We start from the raw sequence: 25876 nt of genomic DNA, 5'->3' as shown, positions 1-25876 counted from the left end.
AAATGGTGACACCGGTTCTAGATCAATACAAGCTGGAGTCGCTTTAGGGGATGGCTTGATGACTTTTGATGGTACCTTTATCACGATAGAGTTGCACTTTCTCTTTTCTGTGTTCTTCTTTAGGTATCTCTCTGATGCTTCTGTAAAGTTACAAGCCTTCGCCTCTTTTGGAGATCTGTTTTCAGTTCTGGAGTAGTGCCTCCTCATTCCTCCAATTGACACTGACTCGTAGTTACAGTACTCACATTTATACGTGAGTATAATTCCGTGTTCATTCTCTAGGTGGCAATGCAAAAGAAAGCGGGTGGTATAACCTGCTGAACACCTGTTGCATAGGTACATCATCCCTGTCATAAAGAAAAGTAAGGAGAATTTGGCTTTCAGTAAAATTATTCCAAATATCTTTGTGGGATTCGTCTATTCCTGTTTGGATTAGTACGCCTACTGTTCAGCCAATTCCTTGGTGCTTCGCCATTATATGCCTTCAATCTATCATAATGAACTACCTTGGGTTTAGCCTTTTCCGACTTTTGAATTCGGTACACTACATCTGATAACCGATGGGTAACAAGATATGGGCCTTCCCATTTAAACACTAATTTAGGACAGACTCCTTTCTTCCTTTGGAGGTCAGAGAGCCAAACCCAGTCGCCAACATTATGCTTGTTCAGCTCTGTGTTGCGATCATAGGTTCTAGTTTGTTTCACTCCAGATAGTTTCAGTTTGTTCCTCGCCCTGTCATGCACATCATGAAGTCGATTTCTAAGTTCCTCTGCATAATCTGTGTCTTTGTTCCTTTCATCTACAGATTGCTGCGGTGGTATCATGACATCAACTGGCAATGACAGTTCTCTACCCAACATCATCATGGCAGGCGTCTCTCCAGTGGATTCCTGTATGGATGAACGATAAGCAAGCATGGCAAAAGGAAGCTGCTCGTCCCAGTCTTTTTGTTGACGACCAGGATCAATCAGCGTTCTGACCATGCTCATTAAGGTACGATTATATCTCTCGATAAATCCATCTCCCCTAGGGTGTAAAGGACATGTTCTCGTCTTCTTCATTCCTAGCAATTCACACACATGCTTCATTAAATTTGATTCAAAGTTGCGGCCTTGATCAGTGTGAATCTCATTTGGTATTCCATACCGACAGATAAATTCTTCTACAAACACTTTGGCAACCGTCTCAGCTTCCTGATTAGGAATGGCATAGGATTCTATCCACTTAGTGAAATAGTCGCCTATTACCAATACATAGCGGTTTCCTTTATCAGTTTCCGGTAATGGACCCAAAACATCCATCGCTACTCTTTCTAATGGTGCACCAACAATATATTGTTGAAGTGGGGCATGCGATTTCTTGGGAGGGTTCTTAGCCCTCGCACATACTGTGCATCTTCTTATCCAAGACCGTACATCTGCGGGCAATCCTACCCAGTAGAATTTCCTCTGAACTTTATGAAGTGTTTTATTTACTCCAAGGTGAGCTCCTGTCTTAGCATCATGTACCTCAGACAATATTTGCGAACGAAGAGCTTTTGGTAGGACCACTTTCCATGTCACTTCTTTTCCATCATCTGACTCCCATCTTCTAACAAGCACCTCATCTTTTAATTCCAAAAGATCCCAGTTTATCCAGTACGTCTTTATGGCAGAGGATAAGAACGACACATCTTTCCATTGGGGTTTAACGTCAGACTTCTCTTTCCATCTTCGAATAATCTGTATATCTTCATCCAATGACTGTGCTTCTTTAATCTCAGCATTTGTAAATAAAGGCGAGAGGCTTATAACTTCTACTCTCTCTTGTAGTTCAGTCTCTTTACTATCAGTTAGCTCCATTCTTCCTCATAGTTCTCAGAAGAGTTCTGTATTGAAAATATATTGAACAAAATATATACATGACTTAATTAAATTGTCAATTTCATTTTACGTCACAGTCGATTCTTACGAATCTACTTTTCATTGCAGGTATCATCTAGTCTTCCACACTGTGAACATGGACGTCGAGATAGTCCATCTGCATTGGAATGAATTCTGCCTGCTCTGTGTACTAAGGTAAGTCGATATTGACTTATAACTTCTAGCCATCTGGCAACTTGTCCCTCAGGATTCTTAAAGTTCATGAGCCATCTCAGAGCTCCATGGTCAGTCCTCACTAAGACTTCTTGTCCATACAAGTAGTGGCGGAATTGTTTCAAGAATACCACGATAGCAAGGAGTTCCCTTCGAGTGACGCAGTAGTTCTGTTCAGCTCGGTTAAGTGTCCTGCTAGCATAGGCTACAACAACTTCTTTCCCTTCGATTTCTTGAGCTAAGACTGCTCCAATCCCATATTTGCTTGCATCAGTATCCAACACAAATGGGACTCCAAAATGAGGGTATGCTAGGATAGGTGCAGCTGTGAGTCTATCTTTCATTGTTTGAAATGCAGACTGGCACTCTTCAGTCCAAACGAATGTGACATCTTTTTGAGTGAGGGCAGTGAGTGGTTTGGCAATTTCAGAGAACTTCATGATGAAACGTCGATAGTATGATGCAAGACCAAGAAAGCTTCTGACATCCGTAGGGTTTGTTGGGGTAGGCCAATTCTTCACTGCTTCTGTCTTGGCTGGGTCTGTGCTTATTCCTCGATCAGATACTACATGTCCAAGATAAAGTACCTCACGTTGAAAGAGATGACATTTCTTGGGTTTCAACTTCAACTTAGCATCACGGAGGCGAACTAGCACTGCTTCCAACCTGTCAATTACCTCGTCAACTGTAGAACCGAACACAATAACATCATCTAAGTAGATTAGAAGGGTTTTCCATTGTAGTCCGGCAAATATTGTCTCCATTAGTCTCTCAAACGTTGAAGGGGCATTACATAATCCAAAAGGCATTACTTCAAATTGAAATAGTCCTCCTGGTACTACAAAGGCAGATTTCAGTTTTGCATCATCGTCAAGTGGTACCTGCCAGTAACCCGATGCCAAATCCAGTGTACAAAAGTATTTTGAACCAGCCAAATTGTCAATTGATTCATCAATCCTGGGCAGGGGAAAAGAATCTTTAACGGTATGCTTGTTCAATTCTCGATAGTCAATGCAGAACCTCTTTGATCCATCCTTCTTTCCAACTAGAACGACTGGTGATGACCATGGACTTGCTGATGGTTTTATTATGCCCCGATCTAGCATGTCTTGTACTTGTTTCTCAATTTCTTCCCTCTGTCCAAATGGGGAACGTCTTGGCCTTTGACGAATTGGCGCGGGACAAGTGGTATGTATGCTATGTGTCACCTTATCAGTGCGGCCAATGTCATGATCACCTTGAGAGAATACATCTTGGTAATCAGATAGAAGCTTAGCTATCTTTGTATGATCATTACTGCTGGTGTTCTCTTTCGACTTCTCAAAAAGAGGTTGAAGGAAATCCGGTACTTGGCTTATTTCCTCTGAGGTATTGTCAACTTGTCGTACTGACAAAATTTCACCAGATGAATCTGCACATTGAATAGTCTCACCATTAAGCTGAAGTTCAAACTTATCACAATGTATAACACTTCCTGTCTTGAGGAGTACATCCATGCCAAGAATTCCATCATTGCGAATGTTGGCCACTACGAACGAAGTTGAATGAAGTTTAGTGAGTCCAATCTCCAGGGTTAAAGAAACTGTTCCATACACTGTAACTTCTGCCCCATCAGCTTGCTTCAGTCTAATATTTGTAGGGATCAATTCATTCCTTCGTTGTATTTGCTTGTACAAAGAAATTGAAAGTATGGTAAGCATTGCTCCTGTGTCAATCAGAAAATTAACAGGCCGTTCCACAATAGTAACTGGTACATACATTCCATAACTGGCATCAGTTATCGTACAAACAATTGGCAAACTTGTAGTAGTTGAATACTCATGCCTTAAATTCTCGGACCTTGATTGCCTGACCGTCCCTCGGTCCTTTGGGATGGCCTCTGTCCGTTTCCCTGGTAAGGTTTGGGGCATTCACGGCTATAATGTCCCTTCTCTTGGCAGTTATAGCAAGTCACATCTTTAGATCTGTCTCTCCTAGATGTGTTCATACTTTTCATCATTTCCATAAGCTGTGCCAGGCTAGACTTCATTTCGTCAATCTCTTTCCTTGTTTCATTATTCATAGGTACTGGTGTGCTACTGCTCTCCACGGCTCGAACATGACGTGGGGGACGTGATCGTTCACGAGCTCGTTCTGCCTTGATGAAAGACTCTGACATCAATCCAGCTTGGATAGCATCATTGAGCGTAATGGGATGTGCACGGAATATTCCAGCCCTAATATCAGCATCATCAATGGCATCTGAAAAATGTCCTTTAGCTAGACGTTCTCGAACATCGGTGCCTAATTCAGGATAGGCCAATGAAGACAAGTCACGAATGGCTTGCCCAAGTTCCTGCAAAGTCTCTTTAGGCTGACGACGTCTCATCCTGAGTTCAAATAGGTAATTCTCAGCTTGATCACCTGATCCAAATCGTCTATCCAAATGGTACACAAGTTCAGAATATGTCAGAATCCGTCCAGTTTGAATGTTATTCAACACCTTCAACGCGGATCCTTGCAACCGTGTTGCCAAATATTGTCCTGCTTCTACATCGGTCCAACGGTTGAGCTGCATGCAAACATCAAAATGTCTCTTATAATCGGACCATGGCATCTTTCCAGCAAATTTATCAGGGATTATCTCCCGAGTGGAATGGATCGGTCCAGGACTCCGGCGACGAACAAAAGTCTCAGTGGAATGGTCGCTATTGACATAGGATGGATTTTGCTGAAATCCATTAGCAGTATAAATACGTCTACGTCCTTCCGGGATAACATCTTCATAGCCAGGTAGCTGAACGGCGATTTCTGGATCTTGAGTATCTACAGTCCATTGTCGGGGAACATCTTGTCGCTCGAGAACTGGTTGATGTCCCAGATTTTCGCCGAGGTCAGAACCATGATTTTCGTGTTCCATTTTCTGGATTAATTTGGATTGTAATTGCCAGAAAACAGAATTTGACAGAATGTCACCAGTGAGCCTTTTGTATTATCAGAACTTATTTCATACTAATTCAATTAACAGACTTTAATATTCTGTTTTTTTTTTTTTTTTTTTTTTAGTATTATTACTAAGTTTGATAATCTAATAATTTACTCTAAGCATACTTTTAAGAACACACTAATTAATTGTCTGGTAAACATTAGTTACTCCAACACTTGAAACAATGGTACATTTCTTCGCAACTTTTCAAAATAAGAAAAATGCAACAGGTAAATTAGCAGTTGCTCAAACAAAATCATCACTTAACAAGATCGAGATCATTTAAGTCAAGAACGAAATCAATCCCACCGCGCGGCCACCAAATGTGGCGAGATAGGGGGGGGGTTATTATATACAAGGGATGAATTAAAGAAGAGGAGAGGAGGGGAGACCGGAGCGAGAGACCAAAGTGGAGAGAGACAGAGACAGAAATAATAGGGGGAAGTCTCTGATCTTGCACTCTATTCTCACAATTTCTCATCAATCTCCACCAAATATAAATCAATCATTCATAACGGTAAGCTGCCACCATCTAGCCTTTTTATGAGAGCACTAGATTCTCCTCTCTTTACAACATTCGTTTATAAAGAGACTCCAGACTCGCTGGAGCATAAATAAAATAAATATCCACAAAACCAACCATTTCAATTGGCTTATTTGCCAACACAATACATACGTCACAACTCGTAATCGGTCACCTGACCTGTACCTCAAGACACTGAAAATCGTAAACATTTGCACCTTCCTTCGTGTACACTATTTCACATGCTCTCCAGCATCTTCTCAGAAATCTGCCTCATTGCAACAATTCTGGTAAGCGGAAACATTGCATGATTCTATCATTTACTAATAAATTAATCTAAGAATTCACCATCGAACAAGACAAGCAAACTAGTAATTTTGCACACTAAAACGTGCACCAATAATCTAATTCATCAACAACAACTCATGATTCAGCATAGCACACACGTGCAACACCGCACACTCAGTGCCTCACTGGCAAAGTCGAACTTGCCAAAACAATATACTACAACTCAATACATTAAAGGTCTCTCTCTCACAGTCTCTCGTGCTAACTCTTCATAATCGGTAGCGAGCAATCTAAGGCACAATGACATGGAAAAGTGATTTCGTTCTATAAATGATCTCATTTTCTAAATTTGCTATCTCGAGTAGAAGTAAATGTACCAATCATTGTTGTCACTTCTGTAACTAACGTTCACACCAGACAGTTACTCTAGTAAAATAAATAACTCTGTATTCAGTAATTGTTCAACTGAATCAATAACAAGTAATTCTTTATTAATAAACTTTAACTAACAGCTAGGCATTGTTGCCAATATCAAGTTGTGTTCTGTTCAATAAATTCTTCTTTGATCTATGTATACTATGTACAATATCTACAGACGACACCTCATGACCATGTTTTGTCGTCATAATTTATTCAAAGTACTTGTCGTCATTTCTATATGACAACAATAAATATTCTTAAAAACCAAGTAATATGTCTTAAATTCTATCTATGTTCTAAATCTCTACTATCATGAGACAGATCAAAGTAAGTTGATCGAACTGTACTAGTTTCCTTCCTACAAATATACTTATCACTCCAGCAAAAAGTATGAAAAGAAATTCTATTCTCGGCTACGTCTAGCCTCTCTATCACTTTCTAAAACTTGGCCCTTAGCCATCCACTAAACTCTTTCCTTATCCTGAGCTAAAACGCTCAAATAAACTGACTTTCAACTTCAATCCAACAGAGTCACCGCTCAACGGGTCATTTTACCAAACTGGCCTATCCGCCCCTTAAAGTATTCAATGATAGCTCACTTTGTCGGCTTATCATTTCACTTTTTACTAACCCAAGTCTTTAGATAGGACAGTCTCAAATTCTTACATTCCTTCCTATCACAACTATCAGAACTTACTTGTCATCTTTATAAACAAACTTAAATCCAAGGATAATCCGAATTCCTCCAAGGATTCTTTCCTTATTGTTTTTCAAAGAAAACTAACCAATAAACCTAATCGTCTCATGATAAGATTGTATTGATAAATCAATACATCCCTAATAATCCCTCTACTTTAACTATACATGTCTATTTCAGAAGGAGTAAAGGCTCTGATTATTCGAAATAGAAAATGACTGCCTTTATCCTAGGAGGCATCCTAGATAATAGAATAATTTACATATTTACAACTTTGCCTGAACTATCAGGAACTCATCAAAATCCTAATCTCAACTATCTGTCCTATAAAAGATCAAGGATCTATAATCAGGTAAGATCCGAAAATAATATTCATCTGTTAACATTAAGTCTTATTCCTAACAATACTATGATCTTTATAAAAGATCAAGGATGCCTCATCTGGAGACCCCTGGTGACATATGTCTAAGTTACGAAGGCTCTCAGCCTTCTGCTCCAAAAATTCATCTTTATTAAGATATACCTGTAAGTAATAAATTCATAATGTCCAGATTCAAATAAACCATTCATCTCAAACCATTAATGTCACGGAAACTACCCTGGGTAAGGTTAGACGAGAAGCACGGTTGCATTTGAGACAGATGTCACTCTGCTCAACGACCTGGGCCGCGTCTCAATTGTTGCAGCTTATTTTCATTCAGCTACAGAAGAGTCTAAACACTCTACCAAAATATCAGTTCACCTTACCCAAGAATGGTTTCTTACAAGTGACCAATAATAAATAAGAATACATCAATACATAAACATCATCATTATCAATAACATTTATAAATTCACTGACAATTGGCACATATTAAAACTGACCAAACTTGGCACATTTTGAAATTGACCAAAATTGGCACTTTTCAAAATTGGCACATTCTGATATCGACCAAAATTGGCATTTTTTAAACTTGACCAAAATTGGCACATTTTGAACTTGTCCAAAATTGGCACTTTTTGAACTTGACCAAAATTGGCACTTTTTGAACTTGACCAAAATTGGCACATTTTGAACTTGACCAAAATTGGCACATTTTGAACTTATCCAAAATTGGCATATAAAAACTGACCAAGTATATTGGCACATTTTGAACTTGTCCAAAATTGGTAATTTTTGAACTTGACCAAAATTGGCACATTTTGAACTTGACCAAAATTGGCACTTTTTGAACTTGACCAAAATTGGCACATTTTGAACTTGACCAAAATTGGCACTTTTTGAACTTGACCAAAATTGGCACATAAAAACTGACCAAGTATATTGGCATCTTTTCAACTTTGACAAAAATATTGGCATATAAAAACTGACCAAGTATTATTGGCATCTTTTCAACTTGACGAAAATATCGGCATATAAAAACTGACCAAGTATTATTGGCATCTTTTCAACTTGACAAAAATATTGGCATATAAAAACTGACCAAGTATTATTGGCATCTTTTAAACTTGACCAATAATGGCACATCTTGAAATTTACCAAAGATACATTGGCAAATATTTCACACATTTAAGGTTTAAAACAAAAACAAACATCTCTAATGCGCATACTGACGCACCATGAAAATTCGACTGAACGCAACATAGAATAAACCTCTTTCCGTAATGGCAAAATGAGAATATAGTATGACGCAACTTCAAACAACCTTTAAGTGACCCAATTTCTCCTATAAAACTTTAAAAATAGAGAATCAAGATAATTAATTTGGAATCTCGCATTCAGCAATCATGGTAAATATTCTTCTCCTAAAATAGTCAGCAAATATTACTGGAGAAATAAAGATTAAATTACCTTGAATGGTTTGCCCACTTGTCCAGCAAAATATGTCTGTCAAAAATGACGCTCTCGAAAAATGACGCTCTCGGTACTGTGCACAAATCTTTATCTGAATCAATGGTAATCTTTGTTATAAAAAGTAACTTTTATGTGGCAAGAAATGGAACGCGCATTTTATTGATTACGCAATTTAGACGCGTTGCTAATGGTTTCTGACCAGAAGTAGCCATGACCAGTGCTACGTCACAATAGAAATTACTAACTAAAAGACGCTACCAAAAATGGTGCATTATGACGTCACACTTTGTTTGTTACGTAAGTTTTGCTAGTTTATTTTTTAGTGATTCCGTCACATTATTTAGAATTTGGACATTCGAGTAAGCATTTTTAGAAAACATAAACAGAACAAGAAGAATATGCATCTAACCTAGAAGTAGAACTGATCGCTACAGGAACAGCCCAGTCCCCTTCTTTACGAGACTTTTAAACTCCTATTGACTTTGAAGAACTATGTCTTTATACCTTTGTTGTTTTATATTTGTAGCTTCTCTTAAACTGTAACTGACGTTTGAAATATTTTTCTAATTGTTAATTTCTGCAGTAATCATTCAAATTTCTTTTCCGAAAAATCAATGGCTAATAATATTATAACCCACTTTACATTTATATTTATATTTTTGTTCAGATCATATTACTTCCACGTCCTCTTATTTTTAATTTAAAGGTCAAGTCCACCTCAGAAAAATGTTGATTTGAATCAATAGAGAAAAATCAGACAATCACAATGCTGAAGATTTCATCAAAATCGGATGTAAAATAAGAAAGTTATGACAATTCAAAGTTTCGCTTATTTTTAACAAAATCGTTATATGAACGAGCCAGTTACATCCAAATGAGAGAGTTGATGACGTCACTCACTCACTAATTATTTTGTTTTTTATTGTTTGAATTATACAATATTTCAATTTTGACGAATTTGACGATAAATACCTCCTTGCCTGAAGCACAAAATGTTAAAATAATGGAATTCCACGTGTTCAGGGAGGAATGAAGTTTTATTTCACATGACAATGACGATAAAATCAAATATTTCATATTTCAAACAATAAAAAATAAAGAAATAGTGAGTGAATGACATCATCGACTCTCTCATTTGGATGTAGCTGGCTCGTTCATGTTTTTGTGAAATGAAGCGAAATTCTGAAATGTCATAACTTTCTTATTTTACATCCGATTTTGATGAAATTTTCAGTGTTATGCTTGTTGAATTTTTCTCTTTTTATTCAAATCAAGTTTTTGTTGGGGTGGACTTGTCCTTTAAATTCCTTTTGAGATAATTCATTCATTACTCCGATTCCTCCAACGATTATTATTCCCACCAACACAGTGTTTATTTAAAATCATTATCAAGCATATCGAGAACAATTCCAACCCAGATTATACTGTTTCAATTATAATGTTTAGACATGTTTTCCTCCTTCAATTTCACCCAAATTAATAGCTTTCTTTTTTTTCTTTTCTAAAAAGCAAATATTATTTCATACAATCCACTCTTTAATCTACATGTATTGTTATTCATTCAAAATTGGTTAAATATATATTTATCAATGTTCATTATGTTAAAGGTATATACTTTTAGTCTACTCCTAACCTTTCCCCATTCCTGCATTTGACATTACTTCTCCCTTTGTATACTTTTCTTTTTGCATACCTTTTCCAATATTATACATTAGTATACTTTGTTATTATTTTTTTTTACTGTTTCGCTTGATTGTTTACTGAAATTTTACTCTGTACAAATTCATGTAATTCAGCCTTTGGCTGCTAATTGAATTTTTATCACAATAAATACCATTTATCTATCTATCTATGAGTATCTAACAAAACATTTTATGCAAGCGCGAAGCGCTAGCTGAAATTTTTTATCTTTCGACCTAAAGTTGGACATTCTAAGCACTGTATCTAATCATGAACAGGGTCGTTGCATTATACTAAGCAATTGATGCGAGCGCGAAGAACGAGATGAAAACTTCGATATTCTGACCTATAAAATTTGGACTTTCTGAACACTCTTGGTAATCATGAACTGGATGGGCATCTATAAAACTTAGCTTAGATCTCAAATTGTGTCAAATGGATGACAGATAATAAGCTTAGCTTCAATGTTGGTAAAACTGAGAGCATTTTGTTTTGTTCGCGGGATAATTCTAAACAGATAGATGATTTTAATATATACTATAAAGAGACAGAATTCCGTGAAGTTTAAATACCGATCTGTGTACATCTATGTTGACTCTATTGTAAAAAAAAACTAATGCTCGCCTGAAATTTCTTTACCGGTACCAAAATAGCATGAAAAGTTTTTCATTAAAACCGTGCTTATGCTAATGCAGCATGGTACTGCAGTCTTGGAAAGGTTTATCAAAAAAGGTTTATAATAGTTCAAAATAAGATTGTTATTACTTGCTTACACTCGAGGACACATGTTGGAAAGAATGAAAATGAAAAGGCTGGCCTTCTTCGCAACAACTTACTGTATGTACTTCACCATGTTTATAAAATTTTCAATTCAAACGAATATCAACACATATAAAAATGCTACTCGGTTATCTTCATGGGCATGAAACAAGAAATATATAGTCAATTTAAATTGTTGTGCCAATGAGAAATGGTCAATTTGGAAACACATTTTATTATAAAGATATATATAAAATCTTTGGAATTCCCTTCCTAATCATATTAAATCGGTTAAGAGTTTTCACATTTTAAAAGAGTATTGAAGCAACATTTAAAAAAATGTCCCCACTCTGCATGTAATGTTAATTATTCTTTCTAATTTCATTTGAATCGTGTGTTCTTATATAACTATTATGATCTATCTAATCAAATTGTTTTTATATCTTTTTCATCATCTTTTGTTGATTGCGTGAAATCTGATGTCAAACTTATTTGTCATTGTTTTTTTTTATATAAAAAAGTTTTACGATTCATGAATCGTGTATTCGTTCCGATATATTAAGTGCTATATAAAAGTGGAATATTATTATTATTTTATATGGAGTTATGATCTTTTAATTAAATTGTTTTACAATTACTTTAATATTCTTTTGTTGATTTCTTGAATGTTTTGTTTTGATGCCAAAAATTTTTGTTTGTCTTTTTACATATTATATGTCCTTTGTGAAACATGAATTTGGCGCCCCCGCAGCCCCCCCCCACCTCCTCCCCAGTCAAACATCATATTGGAGACCCAAGGGTCGAATATGAATTTGGCGCCCCAGGAAAGACATCGAATTGGCCCCCCTATATGTCGTACATATATTAGGCGCCCCCTATATTGGACATAAATTCGGCGCCCACTATCCCCCTTCCCTCTTTTTTGTTTCCTTCTCTCTTTCTTTCCCCCTTTTTTATTTTCTTCTTTCCCTTCTTTTTCTCCCCCTTTTCTTTCCTTCTCTTTTCTTCCTCATTTTGGCGCCACCAATACCAACTTAAGTGAAAAATAGCGCCCTTATATTGCAAGCTAGTGAAAACAACCGGTATCAATATTTCATCGGTTTTCCCCATTATTGTGATTGAAATTTTCGATGAATGTTTAACAAACGGCAAAGTGCATTGAATTGAGTAAAATGTCGTCAACATGTTTGCATGTAAAAACAGTGATACAATTTACATGTTTATTTTGACTGGCTTGGCTTACTTATTGATCTAAATAAATGTTTATGTTTAAGCTTAATATATCACAACTTTATTTTAGGTAATATTCCAACAATTAAATCTCAAATTAGAACCTTCTTTGAAGAAACCTATCTCCTTATCAAACATTCTTTTATTTTGTCAATTCAAATCTAAAAATAACTAGAAAGATTACTATTTTCGTGTCGTTGGTTTATCGCAATTGGTGATAAGTCTTCTTTTTCTTCTTTTTTTTTACAGTTAAATCGTTTTTATAAATTTGTCCTATCAGCAGTTCAAAAATAGCTGTCTAATTTGGTTTGTGTGTATTTGTACTTGGCTGTCTAAATCGAGGTTTTTTATGTTTACTTTGAAATGATTCAGATGTACCAAGAAATCCGTAGCCTGTTAAGAGATATAAGTTACCTGGGGCCCGTTGCAGAAAGAGTTGCAATCGATCGCAACTCTGAAAATCATGCGCAACTTGATTTTCAACCAATCAACAGCGCGCATTTGGGACTTACGATTGACTTTGGGGCTTGCGTTTAAACGCAACCCTTTCTGCAACGGGCCCCTGATATAATAACATTATCGGCAGATATAGCTCTATATTATAGCGACATGCATGTAATGATACAAGAATTATACGATGCAACATTAATCACTAATAAGTTTCCATGGTTACGCCCCGTATTATAATATTACTCCGTTTAGAATGGCTATACACTGCATAATCGGGTACTCATCAGCGGCATACCCAGGATTTTCCAAAAGGGGGGCAAATTTTTTGGAGGATATTTCCTCCGCGAAAAAAAATTGACAAGCAAAAAATAGTCTTCAACCGTTAATAAAGGATTTCGTACCAGAAAAAAAATTGACAAGCAAAAAAAATGATCTTCAGGTTCAAAAGAGGGGGCACACGTCTGTTTTCATTGCATTTTTACATTAAAAATTATTAATTTTGCTTCTCAAAGGGGGGGGGGATGTCCCCTGGATCAGTTGTGACTTGTCAGGGGGCAGGGGTACGTCCCCTGTATTAGTTGTGACTCGTCATAGGGGGGGGGGGGAGTCTGCCCCCCCCCCCCCCTAGGTACGCTAGTGGTGCTCATGCATTCAAAGAATAGTTACATTCCCTATACCGGCATGACCGGGTATTCATGGCCTGGGTTTAAAATAATTGGCAAATGTATAATATTACCTTAAGGCTTACACAACATATGCAGGTATGGTATAGAGGATATTGCTACAGCCACTATCACGACTATTGATCCAGTCACTTCAGACTCTCGCATGGAGGTTTATACCAAGTTCTATTTCAAGTTACCACCCCCCCCCCCCATCGCGGGACCTCTCTAAAGGAAAAGAAAAAAACCAAACACCCCCTCCATTTTCCCTCCCCCCCCCCCTCTCTCTTAAATGTTCTTAATATGTTTTTTTTAAAGAGTGATCATTTTCTCTTTTTTCAACAGAGTATCATCAGCGTGTATATGATTGACGCCTTATATATTAAATTGTTTATCCAACCTAAGCCCCATCTCTCCCGCCATGCAGTCACTCTCATTAATTCCAGTAAATGCCCCAAACCCCAAGGCACGGTCCTTTAATACATTTCAATTAATGATTTCTATTTTGTTTTTGTTGGTACAGTGGTTGTTTTCCTGCAAAGAGCAAGCGTTAGAAAATTTCATTGGTAAATATTTACTCGCCTCTTACCGACTAAAATCGTGTAAAAATAACCCCATTAAATGGCGATAAGGAGAGAATCCTTTTACAGCATATAAATTTCGTCTGATAAGAAAATATAAATAGCTACATATCTATTTTAGAATAAAGGTCTATCATGATTAGGATATAGATTGCCTATAAAAGAATATGACATGACCACTGTGACCAAATTGGACAGAAGCGTATAGATGACAGTACGAGAAAAATAAAGATGATCATTGATGGAAAAGGAAAAGAAGAAGGAGAAGCGGAGAAGTAGAAGAAGTCGAAGAAAAAGAAGAAGGAAAAGAAGAAGAAAGAGAAAAAGAAGAAGATGATGATGATGATGACGAGACTAGTCTGCTATATGCAGACTCTGAATGGCTCGTGAGGTGGGATCTGCTGGTTTGCGAAGCAAACCAGCCTGAAAAGGACGAGCGAAGCGAGCCAGCCTCAGTAGACCTAGTCTGCGATGCAGACTCGTTGAATCAGCTGAGGTACACACACTGCAGATGTGGGTCTACATTGTAGACTTGACGAGACGACGGTGATGGGTAAATGATGATTATGATTATTATTATTACGGTCATCACAATTAAAGACTGAAGTAGACGAATTAAGGATAAAAAGAGGTCGATCGGGTCTATAACGAAGATTACCATTGTGACCAAATTTGACAGAAGCGTAGATGACAGTACGAGAAATATAAAGGTGATCATTGATGGAAAAGGAAAAAAAGAAGAAGAAGATGAAGAAGGAGAAGGATAAGAAGAAGAAGAAAAAGATGAAGAAGTAGAAGAAGCGGAGAAGAAGAAGGAGAAGAAGAAGAAGAAGAAAAAGAAGAGGCGGAGAAGAAGAAGATAATGATGAAAAAGAAAAATAAAAAGACGAAGAAGATGATGATGACGACGACGATGGTATTGATGACGAGACGACGGTGATGATGATAAATGATGATGATGATGATAGACTGAAGTAGACAAAGGATAAAAAGAGGTGCGACCGGGTCTAACGATGAATAATAACAAAACCAAGACACTCTTTTTGTCTCGACCAAACGAGTGGGGCAATTGCCCCCCCCCCCCGGAAATTTGTAAAAATTCATATTTTTCAGTTCAATAAATTCACAAAATCCCAGTGTAATTGTGCACCAAATTCTTTGATTCTACTATCTCCCTTTTTATAAATTGCCCTTTTTGTCTAGCTCGGTTGCTTTAATTCTTCCTTGCTTTTGAACTTATCTTTAAATAATGCCCCCCCCCCCCCGAAAAAATTCTGCATAAGGCCTTGACAAAGTTTCGCTCCAAACCTTTAACTTACATCTTTTGTTTCGTTTTATATTTATTTTTATCTTTTTTTTAGAGTGTACATGTATATACAGTGCAAAAACTCCGGTGTTGATTAATGATTTAACACCAGCCCGGAATCCCCCGGTATCTGCATGTCCACAAAATAGAAGTATTGAAACAACACCAGTTTGGACCGATGCTGTTCTGATACTAATTGGTGTTGTATAAACATCTATCTGGTGTTAGACCAAAACGAAACTGGTGTTGATTAACACTTTTCTGGTGTGGACATATAGATTCCGGGCTGGTGTTAAATCAACACCAGAGTTTTTGCAGTGTAGTTTTGTCGTACATGATTTCATCTGAACAGACAAAATAACATCAATCTCTGCCACGAGCTGGCGGTATCTAGAAAGAGATAAAGTGGGACATGGATCGCGCATTGGCATTTTAGGAGGCCGAAATGCATATGCCCCCTACGTAATTGACCTCCGACGACGGTGAGTTTGACCTCCTTCCATATATATCCTGCGTTAAAGAGTGGAATAGTTTGCCTGTTAATATCTAAAACAAAAGAAAGTAAAACTCTTTTCATGTTCAAAATATCATCCAAAACTTGCTTTCTAATTGATAGATTATGATTATTTCCTTCAGTGTATAGTACTTTTTTGCATTTATTTTTTTTTTATATAATTACATGTTTTATTAGGAAATAAATTTCAAATCACAAAATTGACAAACAATTTGTCTGATTGGCAAAAAATAAATTAGTTACATCAAAAAAAGAATAAACAAGTAGCAGATATATATACAAAATCGAAGTAATAGGCCAATTTCTTTTAGGAAGAATACATAACAATAAAGAACAATTAAAGCATAGTGAATGTATAACCGTACATGTACAACAATAGCAGCTGAAATATTTTTTGCATTTAAGTTGATGACCTACTCATTTGGGACTCATTTATGTTTAGTATGTGCATGTGTGGGTGGATGTGGTTGTGGGTGTTTTTTTTTTCATTCTAGTAGCATCTTAACCTTATTCTTTATTCTCTACTTTTGTATTTTGTAGATTAGCTTATAACATGTGTGTTTATGTACTCATTTACGTTGTATCAATAAATATTTTAAATATGATGAGAGTTTTTTTTAGGGGGGTGAACAAATAAACTTGAAACTTGAATTGCGGCGCCAAAAATGGAAAAGAAAAAAGGGATTGTTTATTTAAAAAAAAAGAAGAAAATTGGAATGAGAGGGATAAAGAGGGAAGAACAAAGATAAGAGGAGGGAGAAAATTGAATGAAAAAGGGGTAGGGAAATAATCTAAAAATAGAAAATCTTTTTTGGTCAGATCCTCCCCAAAAATACCAGAACGCCCATGCATCGCGCTTGCATTTATTATTCAGTTAAATTTGCATCATGTTTAATAATACAAAATATGCTCAAAGAATATTTGCAGGCATAAATACATGATGAAATATAAAACAATAAGTTTGCGCTTCCCGCTCGCATTATTCACTTTAGCATACAGATGGAGGGAGCCAAGGCCACCCCCCCCCCCGAAAAAAAATAGACAAACAAACAAAAAACAAACGAGCAAAAAGAGTATATGTGACACCATTTTCTGAATATAGGGCCTCAAAATTTTTGGCTAAATACGCTACTGCATTATGAGAATGAGATCCTTATTTTGTCTTTCACTACCACCCCTCAATCGTGTACTTAATGTACTCAACGCGGGTCTCCCCCGCTGATCTTTCAGTGGACCCCCCCCCCCCCCTTTCCCTGGGTAAATTATCGCTGTCGACGAGAGAATACGAGATCCGCCTCGCGAGAAACAGTAGACAAAAGGATAGAGGAGGTAACTATGACGATTTCCGTAGTAACGCACAACAGTACACAGCTGACGCCGAATGTAAACAATGAAACCCATGTGATATATCCCCACACGGCGTTCTTCTGTGCTCACTACTGAGAAACCATTCATTGGCGGAGGTTAGTGGCGATTTAGTTTTGAGATTTTTGTCGCTGATCCAAGTCTATATTTTCAATACATTCGCAGAGTAAGTAAACACATTTCAGTTTATGTTGACAGACACGTCTTGATTTTGTTATTTCATTCCCGAAAAATGTGGCAAACTTGGAGGTTTTTCGTGTCTTCCAGTCGAGTTTTTGGTGCAGTCATTCTGCGAACACGGGCGGGGCAATCGTTCTGTGTACGTGTGTGGCCCGGGCAGGGGTGGTATTCTGAGGTCATTTTATCTTTAAAATATTTTATTTTATCTCTTAAAATGAAATTGGTATTCTGAGATGAGATTTTATCTCTCAGATAAAATTTTAGATTTTATCTTGCGCATAAATTTTATCTTGCGTATTTACAGATGATACGCAACAGAACAATGCCTGCGTACACATACCCATAGGGCATCTGGCCATTGCAACGCAGATTATGTGCTTGCGCCCATGTTGCTTTGAAGAAAAAATAAAATAAACTTAAAAGAGGGTAGAGGCTATTTTATCTCTGCGACGTTGATTTCACCAGTATTTCTAGGTGAATTAACCCCAAATGGTGACATGAAAATGACGAAAAATTATATATTTATTGAGAATAACACCTTAACGTTGTTCCTGTACAATCAGAGAGTATTTCATAGGACTTTTCTTGACTAATATTGTCTTTGAAATGATGCTTGAAAAGATGCGATATAGACTTCGAAAAAAGATGAGAGTATTGTCCTTTAGTTAAAAAGAAATCTCTGTAAAGACGCGCAAGCGTATAGTGCAAGCGTATTTGAAGTCAATAAATTGACGCAATCTCACCCCTTTGCCACACCTCCTGGCGGAATGGATTTTAATTGGTTGAGTGATATGAGAGAGCTATGAAAGCGCGTTTCTAATTGGATATTGATTAAAAAATAGGTGTGTCTTACAGAGATAAAATGAAGATAAAATGGTTCTCAGAATACCAATTCGGAGAGATTTTAAGGGTATTTTATCTCACTGATTTTAACGGAGATAAAATATTTTATTTTATCTGAGATAAAATGGATCTCAGAATACCACCCCTGGCCCGGCCCGAGATAGAGAGAGTGAGTCTGACTGAGTTTTTAATTTTGGTTGGTCATGATCAGTGTTTGGTGTGGGCACTCACATCTTTGAGGTTCTAATTGTCGAGGTTTTTGTTTTTCGTTTTGAAATTTTATTTTAATGTTTTCTTGAGCTGGCTAAGCCAGGCCGGCGGCAGGGAAGGGTTATTTCTGGTCTGGATTAGCCAGGAGGCGTTCTGGGGTAAAAATCATAGTACTATTCGTACCTTTTACCCCCTAACGCCAGGCACTTGCCCGTATAGGGCCGCACGTCGGAAAGGAAAATGCAACTATACAAATGCACCAAACAGCGCCTTATAATTTGAATCTGACGTTAACACTTCTGTACATGGGTATAAATATCGGTTAGGAAAGTTTGGTATGATAGAATTAAATGAAAGGGAACAAAAATCGCAGAAATGGGATGAAGAAATAAAAGTAGAAGAGAGTTTACTCACATTTGTTGTCTTCGCCATCTTGGATCCATTGTTAATGCAACCTATTTACGTGACGCTTATAGAGGGCGGCAAAATCAAGTGCTAAAATGTCCCGCTTCAACCACTGAACCAGGGGGGTGTTTCATCAATATTGTCGCGTGACAACTATCAGCGCTGACAGTTGTCGCGTGACAATATTGATGAAACACCCCCCTGGTTCAGTGGTTGAAGCGGGACATTTTAGCACTTGATTTTGCCGCCCTCTATAAGCGTCACGTAACTAGGTTGCATTAACAATGGATCCAAGATGGCGAAGACAACAAATGTGAGTAAACTCTCTTCTACTTTTATTTCTTCATCCCATTTCTGCGATTTTTGTTCCCTTTCATTTAATTCTATCATACCAAACTTTCCTAACCGATATTTATACCCATGTACAGAAGTGTTAACGTCAGATTCAAATTATAAGGCGCTGTTTGGTGCATTTGTATAGTTGCATTTTCCTTTCCGACGTGCGGCCCTATACGGGCAAGTGCCTGGCGTTAGGGGGTAAAAGGTACGAATAGTACTATGATTTTTACCCCAGAACGCCTCCTGGCCAGTCTGGATGTGTGCCATGCAGGGCCCTCATTTTAATTATTTTTAGATCTGAAGTTAGACTACTCCTGTCCTGGGCATTTTAAACGTATTGGGTGAGAGAATGAGCTTGGCCTAAGGTGATCGAGGGTGGATGAATGCCAAGATCAGAAAATTTAAAACCAAAGCAAAGCCCATAAAGCCGGATATAACTTTTAATATAAGGTAAAAAGAAAGATGGCGAGATGTCTAGACTAGTGTGCATCTGACTTAATGAAATCGTTGATTTATGTTATGGATGCCGTAATATTTAATAATAAACTAATAGTAATAGACTAATGTAATGCAGTTGAAAATATCTGTATGAGAACGGCTCTGGAGATAAAGATCTAGATTGTACATGTTTCTGAGATATAAAACAACACTATTTTATGTGATCATAATCTATTAAATCATTCAGTTTAATAACATATCTTAGTTGATTTATTCATACTATATGCATCATTTATTCCCCAATTGCAGACAGCAAACGATTCCATCATGGATGCTGGTGCAACTCTCCTTTCCAAGTCCTATTCCCCGACAGTTCCAGTCTTTCCAACACAGACCACAGTCGGAACCAAGACAGACCATGCCCTGTCGAAAGAACTTGCCAAAATGAGTGGCCTAGGAGAAACTGGGGTCTACGGTGTTCCTACCGGTGCACCTGCTGCACAGGGTTTCCGCTCTGGCAAGCACACCACTCAAGAATGGCATGAATCTAACTACAACAAATACCTCCAGAGTTTCACAGACCGTGATAATGCTGAGAGACTATGCCACGAGTCTAAACAGCTTTCCAACGAGACCCATGCACTTACCATGCGTACGCAATCCGATGTCACAAAGAAGCTAGGGGAGAGGATGAACGACATCCACTTTTGGAAGTGTGAGCTCAACCGTGAAATTGAGGAAATGATTCAGGAGACGGACCTTCTATGTGCACAGAAGAAGCGGTTAGAGAATGCCTTGGATGCAACAGAAGTGCCTCTGAATATTGCAAGGGATAATCTTACCTGCAGGACAAGGAGACAGGACATTGATCTTGTTGGAGACAGGGTAGAAATGGCCCTTAATAAGGTGAGGAAAACGTTCTGTTGGGGTGTTTATGGGCTATAAATGTTGACTTTAATTTGTGTTACTGACCACCCCCACCACTGAATAAAACTTTGCCTGAATGGCAACTGCTATAGGGCAATACAGCAAAGACGGTCATATACATCAAAACACAATCCATCGTAAAATACAATAATCCAATTTTTAGGATTGCCATTTAAGCTTTTTTAAACTCTCATTCTGCAACTGATTGTGATGTTACATTTTTAATTGCTTCCCCCTTTTCGTTATGATTTATTTTTCATGATTGTTTATGCTTCATTTCAATGTTCTCCATCTTTCTCTGAAAGAAAATAATTTAGAATCTCTTTTCAACTTCAATTATTTGACAATTTTGATTGTTGATTTCTTCCACAGGAAGATGATATCATCACTAAGGTTCAAGATCTACTGAAAAGGACAATAGAACAGTCTGATAGGCAAATCAAGTAAGTAGGACAGTTCATTTGTTATGTTGCACCATAGATGGTGATATACTGATGAAGTGTTAATCAAAATTATTTTCATGAAAGCTTCCATCATTAGTATTTGTCTCCAGCGGGACCCTCAAAATACAATAGACCCCTTGACGGGTAAAGGAAAAAAAGTTGAATCCAGTCCAGGGTCCTTACTATCTGATATAATAAAATGAGTCAGCAAGGGATGTGCAAATCGTAATGATTTATATGATGTCAGTACAATTATTGTTGAGTAATGGATTGTATAACGATGGAAATTTGCACCTTTTCAAACATATGATGCCTTGGGGAAGCAGCAAAATCATGTCATTTTCCACCTGTGATTATGATTCTTCATCAAATTCAAATACTTTCTTTTCCTCTGCCCATTTGTGCCCCTTTGAAATAGTGCTCAAGATACCCCCACTGTTTTTTTTTTTTTTTTGGTCATTGATTATTATTATTATTGATAATATTGTTGTTTCTTTTTCCAGGCTCAATCGTGGTTCAAAGCACAAATTGACCATGGACTGGTCAGATAAAGTCTCTGCCTTCAAGATTGATGAGAAATGCACTGGACTGAACAACAATTCAACTGAGATCCAGTACAAGGAAGGATCAGCTAAATTTGAAGCAGTGTAAGTTTTTACTTCACAGTACATGCAGTTTCTGAATTTCACAAAGCTTGGAAGAACTGCATTCTCACTGTCCTGTATGAATATAACTGACTGAATTTATAATTTAAAACTTTAAAGTGATACAAATGAAGCAAAAGGATCATTCTCATTCACTTTGTGATACTGGAGCAATTAATTAATGAATAGACTTAATGGTTCACTGACTGACTCTGTGTTAACTGACACTCAATAGCTCACACTATTGAATCAATTAATCTTATGTATATTGCATTGTAAGGAATTTGTAATCTATGGTTACCGGTACATGTAGCCCATATTAGGCTTCAAACTCAATAATGTGTCCTACAATTGATTGCAAATTTGTAGATGATTAGTGGTCTGCTCCTTGCTATAGGAACTATGAATTGATTTCCTTTAGTGAAAGTTGGTCAGTTGTAAACTGCAAAAAAAAAATCTTGCAACACTCTTTTCCATTGTTATTCATTATGTTTGTTCTCTTTTTTTCAGTCAAACAGATCCACAATCCTGGGCAGAGTTCTCACATGACAACATCGTCCGTGCCGAGCATGAACGTCTAGCCTCTCAGCAACTCCGAAACCTGATCGACCAGATCCTCACAGATACGTCCAACGACATGAGGGAACAATGTAACACCGTCAACACCGAGTTCGCACGTCGCATTGAAGAAATGAATGATGCCAAGACCAAGATGGAGAATCACTTGCTGAAGGTGAATATAATAATTTCAATCTATACTTGGATTCATTGTTGATGTATTTTTTTCCCATATTTCTCAATGTATAGCCAGTTGTGGTGCGTCCGGACGATCAATTTTAGAAAGTCATTTGGAAAAATTTACAAGCAAAGTTTAAATTTTAAGTTTTTATGTGAGGAAACATCATAGAAAACAAAATAGAAGATGATAACAGCTATTGAATTCATATTTCTAGTGTAATCCAAAGACAAAAAAGAAGGCTTCAAAAATATACAGTGTCCGGGCACCCGACCCCCCATCCTACTATCAACGCATCAATTATTTTCCGATGTATTATCAACACATTGCCAATTATTTCTCAATACATTATCAGCTCTGTCAACATATTATTTGCACAGTAATTCATCTGGGAAATTCTTTCGACCAAAACACTAGATTTCATTTTGATTGTATGGTTTTAGTCGAAGAATACATGCCTTCAATGTTTGTTAAAAAAAAGAGTATCCTTATCTCTCTTTATAGCCAATTTTAAGGTTATTTCTAGTTTATCTATAAAAAAAAACTTTCCAGTGATGTACAAGGTGATCATACCCCCAAAATAACTTAAAGGTCCATGTTAAACCCTTTACTAATTTTTCTCAAACAGACTGTTGAAGACATTGCCGGCATGGAGAAGAACATCAAGGATCTGACACAGGCCATTAAGGACAAAGAGGCCCCAATGAAAGTAGCCCAAACAAGACTGGACCACAGGACATATAGACCAAATGTGGAACTCTGCAGGGACCCAGCCCAGTACAGGTACATGTTTGTTTCCAAATACATGATCATTTCTAAATAGTGATTGACACAATATTTACTTCTGAAGCGGCAAGAAAAATGTTATTTTGCATCTGTTTATTTGTGATTATGTGGCAAGGTATATCAGTTACCATGTGAATGTATGTGGAAAAAAGAAAGAAATGAGAACTCTTGATATGAAAAGAAAAAGATGTGATCTCTTTCTTTGAAGGGGATTCATTAAGAAAAATACAACCATTGCTTGTAACACTGAAATCTGTCGGAGTAATATTTTTTCACATGGTCTTCATGTTAGTGTTTGAGGAAGATATTGTTAATTAATTTTATCTGTTTCATGCCCAGACTTACCATACCTAAAATATATGCTAAAATCAAATTTCCTCCTTTATTTTCAGGATGGTTCAAGAAGTTGGCGAGATCCAGGACTCGATTGACAAGCTTCGACAGAAGCTGGCTGAATCCAAAGCCTCACTGAATGACCTGATGGACACCCGCATGGCCCTAGAGAAGGAGATTGCCCTCAAGAAGAACAGCATCTTTGTCGATCGCGACAAGTGCCTCAAATTCCGCACCCGCTACCCATCCACCTCCAAGCTTGTGGGATATCAGTAAATGTCACTGATCCGTCACGTATTGTAATAAAACAAACGTTACGAATGTGAGCATGTTCAGTAGTAGGAAGGAAACCAAAATGTCTTTGTTTAGGTATTTTTGCAATGTAAGCTTGGATATCTCAATTTATTGGTTATAGCTTATACTGCAATTTAGCTGAAGGCTGATTGTGAACTATTCACTGTTTTTGGAATACAGGTCTTTGAAGCGATACTGTACCATTTGCTCACTTTTGTAGTTGTTGAATATCAGCAAGCATTTAGATCTATTCATTTGCATGTATCTATATACCATCTGAAACAGTATTGCCGTACAAGCATACATGTACATGCTAAAGCTGGAATGAAGAATCAATAAACAAAGCTGCACAGAAATTTGGATTGGTCCCTTAAAAAAGATACTCATTTTGGACGTTGGAATGTGCATATTTATGTATGAAACTATGCATCCAGAGATTCTGGAGTTAACTCTTTGAGATCAATATAATGGGGAAATACAATGGGATATACATGTATTTGTTCATGTTCATCGTATCAAAAGCAATTCAGATATGTGCATGTTCTTTTTGTGTTTGTTGCTCGATAGCATTAAGAAATCTTGTACCAGTGGTACGTTATATTGCTTTCTTATGACATGTTAAATATTTATCATTCCAACTTTTACTTAGGAAATAACATACATCCGTCCTTCTGATGCTCATTATTTATCTCATCTTTGCATCATGACCATCACTATATATTTCTAATTCTTATCATGACAGCACATTCTAGTGAACTTAGCTGCAATTTCTTACTTGCAATAACTTTAGGTATATACATTAGCTTAATGTTCCCCTCTCTATTCTATTTTTCAGACCCTTTTCTATATATTTGTGCCATGTAGTATAGTATGTGTATATATATATTTCCGAAGATTTCTTGAAATTAAAAGGATGAAATGTATCTGCATGAAATTTGAAATGTTTATCATGCTTCGATTTGAGTGATCAGAATATGTAATAAAAAAAAAGTTGAAAAAAAAATATAATGAAACAAGGTTGGTTCTTAGTTTTCATTTTCATGTGAAATTTGATGGTGTAGTAAGATACAAGTTATCTGGTTTAAATTTCCATTGATACATGATGTGCCTCAATTTGAACATTTGTTTTCAGAAGTCAGAGTGTACATTGCAATTACTTCATGTGCTGTCTCTGTCTGTTGGAAAGTCAATTAAAAACTGTCCATCCCAAAACAGCATAATGATGAAATTCATGCTCAATCCCAGTGACATATTGTTTAACATGTGAATGGTATCGTGCAGGAATGTAGTCGAGGCTGGAGAAAACCTCCCATAGAACATGTGACCCGAGGCCAAGGCCTTCAAAATTTGGTTACAAGGCCAGTCTGGACTACATCCCTGGCATAGTGATAGTCCATTTTCCAAAATCACTTCATTATACTCTATTAATTTGATTGGATTATTATCTAGGTAAAATTGTCTTTTGGTTTAGAGGTAGAAATGGGGACAGGGAGAAAGAGAGCAGCCGAGGAAGATGAACAGATTGAATCAGTACCTACACCATAGTCTGGCACGGGGAATATATTGTGGATTCTGCAAAACATTTAATTAACTGCCCAAGTTGAATTGATCTTGCGACCAGATTATCCACAGGTGAATTTCTCCAAAGTCAAATAGAATTATGTGACCCTAAGATAGGCACACTTGTAGTGTATTATAATATTCCAAGTTATTACACTAGCTTTCTTACTTGTACCTCTTGTCACCCTTTCTAATCCATTTCCAACTTTTAAGAAACAAAAAAACACTTTCTTGATCTATCATCCCAAACTCTGTAATTCTAGTTCTCTCTCTCTCCATTTACCTTCCTATCTTTTTCCTAGCTTTTCTCTCTCCTCATTTCTACCAACCTGCTCCTTAATTTTTGTTTCTCTTCCTTCATCTCCTTTCATCGAGATATATTCTCC

The 25876-nt window shown here is 37.0% G+C and overlaps 2 protein-coding genes across 3 annotated transcripts; one reads left to right on the top strand and one right to left on the bottom strand.

Annotated features, from left to right (window-relative positions):
• Nucleotides 1-354: 354 nt before the first annotated feature.
• On the bottom strand, nucleotides 355-995 carry LOC121422329. The gene has a single exon (XM_041617295.1). The coding sequence runs from the start codon at nucleotides 990-992 to the stop codon at nucleotides 390-392; it is 603 nt and encodes a 200-aa protein (XP_041473229.1). The 5' UTR covers nucleotides 993-995; the 3' UTR covers nucleotides 355-389.
• Nucleotides 996-17386: 16391 nt separating this feature from the next.
• LOC121423108 (tektin-4-like) lies at nucleotides 17387-24477 on the top strand. 2 transcript variants are annotated; one of them, XM_041618399.1, is made up of 7 exons: nucleotides 17387-17518; nucleotides 20077-20673; nucleotides 21067-21137; nucleotides 21641-21784; nucleotides 22292-22514; nucleotides 23146-23300; nucleotides 23696-24477. In XM_041618399.1, exons 2-7 carry the CDS (start codon nucleotides 20095-20097, stop codon nucleotides 23910-23912), a joined length of 1389 nt encoding a protein of 462 aa, XP_041474333.1. In that variant the 5' UTR covers nucleotides 17387-17518; nucleotides 20077-20094; the 3' UTR covers nucleotides 23913-24477. The 2 variants fall into 2 exon arrangements, with proteins under 2 accessions (XP_041474333.1, XP_041474334.1); XM_041618400.1 differs by having other exon boundaries at nucleotides 17432-17450.
• The last annotated feature ends 1399 nt before the right edge of the window (nucleotides 24478-25876 follow it).

This window comes from Lytechinus variegatus, chromosome 10 (genome assembly GCF_018143015.1).
Source record: "Lytechinus variegatus isolate NC3 chromosome 10, Lvar_3.0, whole genome shotgun sequence".
NCBI classification, from domain to species: Eukaryota; Metazoa; Echinodermata; class Echinoidea; order Temnopleuroida; family Toxopneustidae; genus Lytechinus; species Lytechinus variegatus.
Note: the sequence above shows the minus strand (reverse complement) of the source record. Positions and strands in the feature narration are given on the sequence as shown.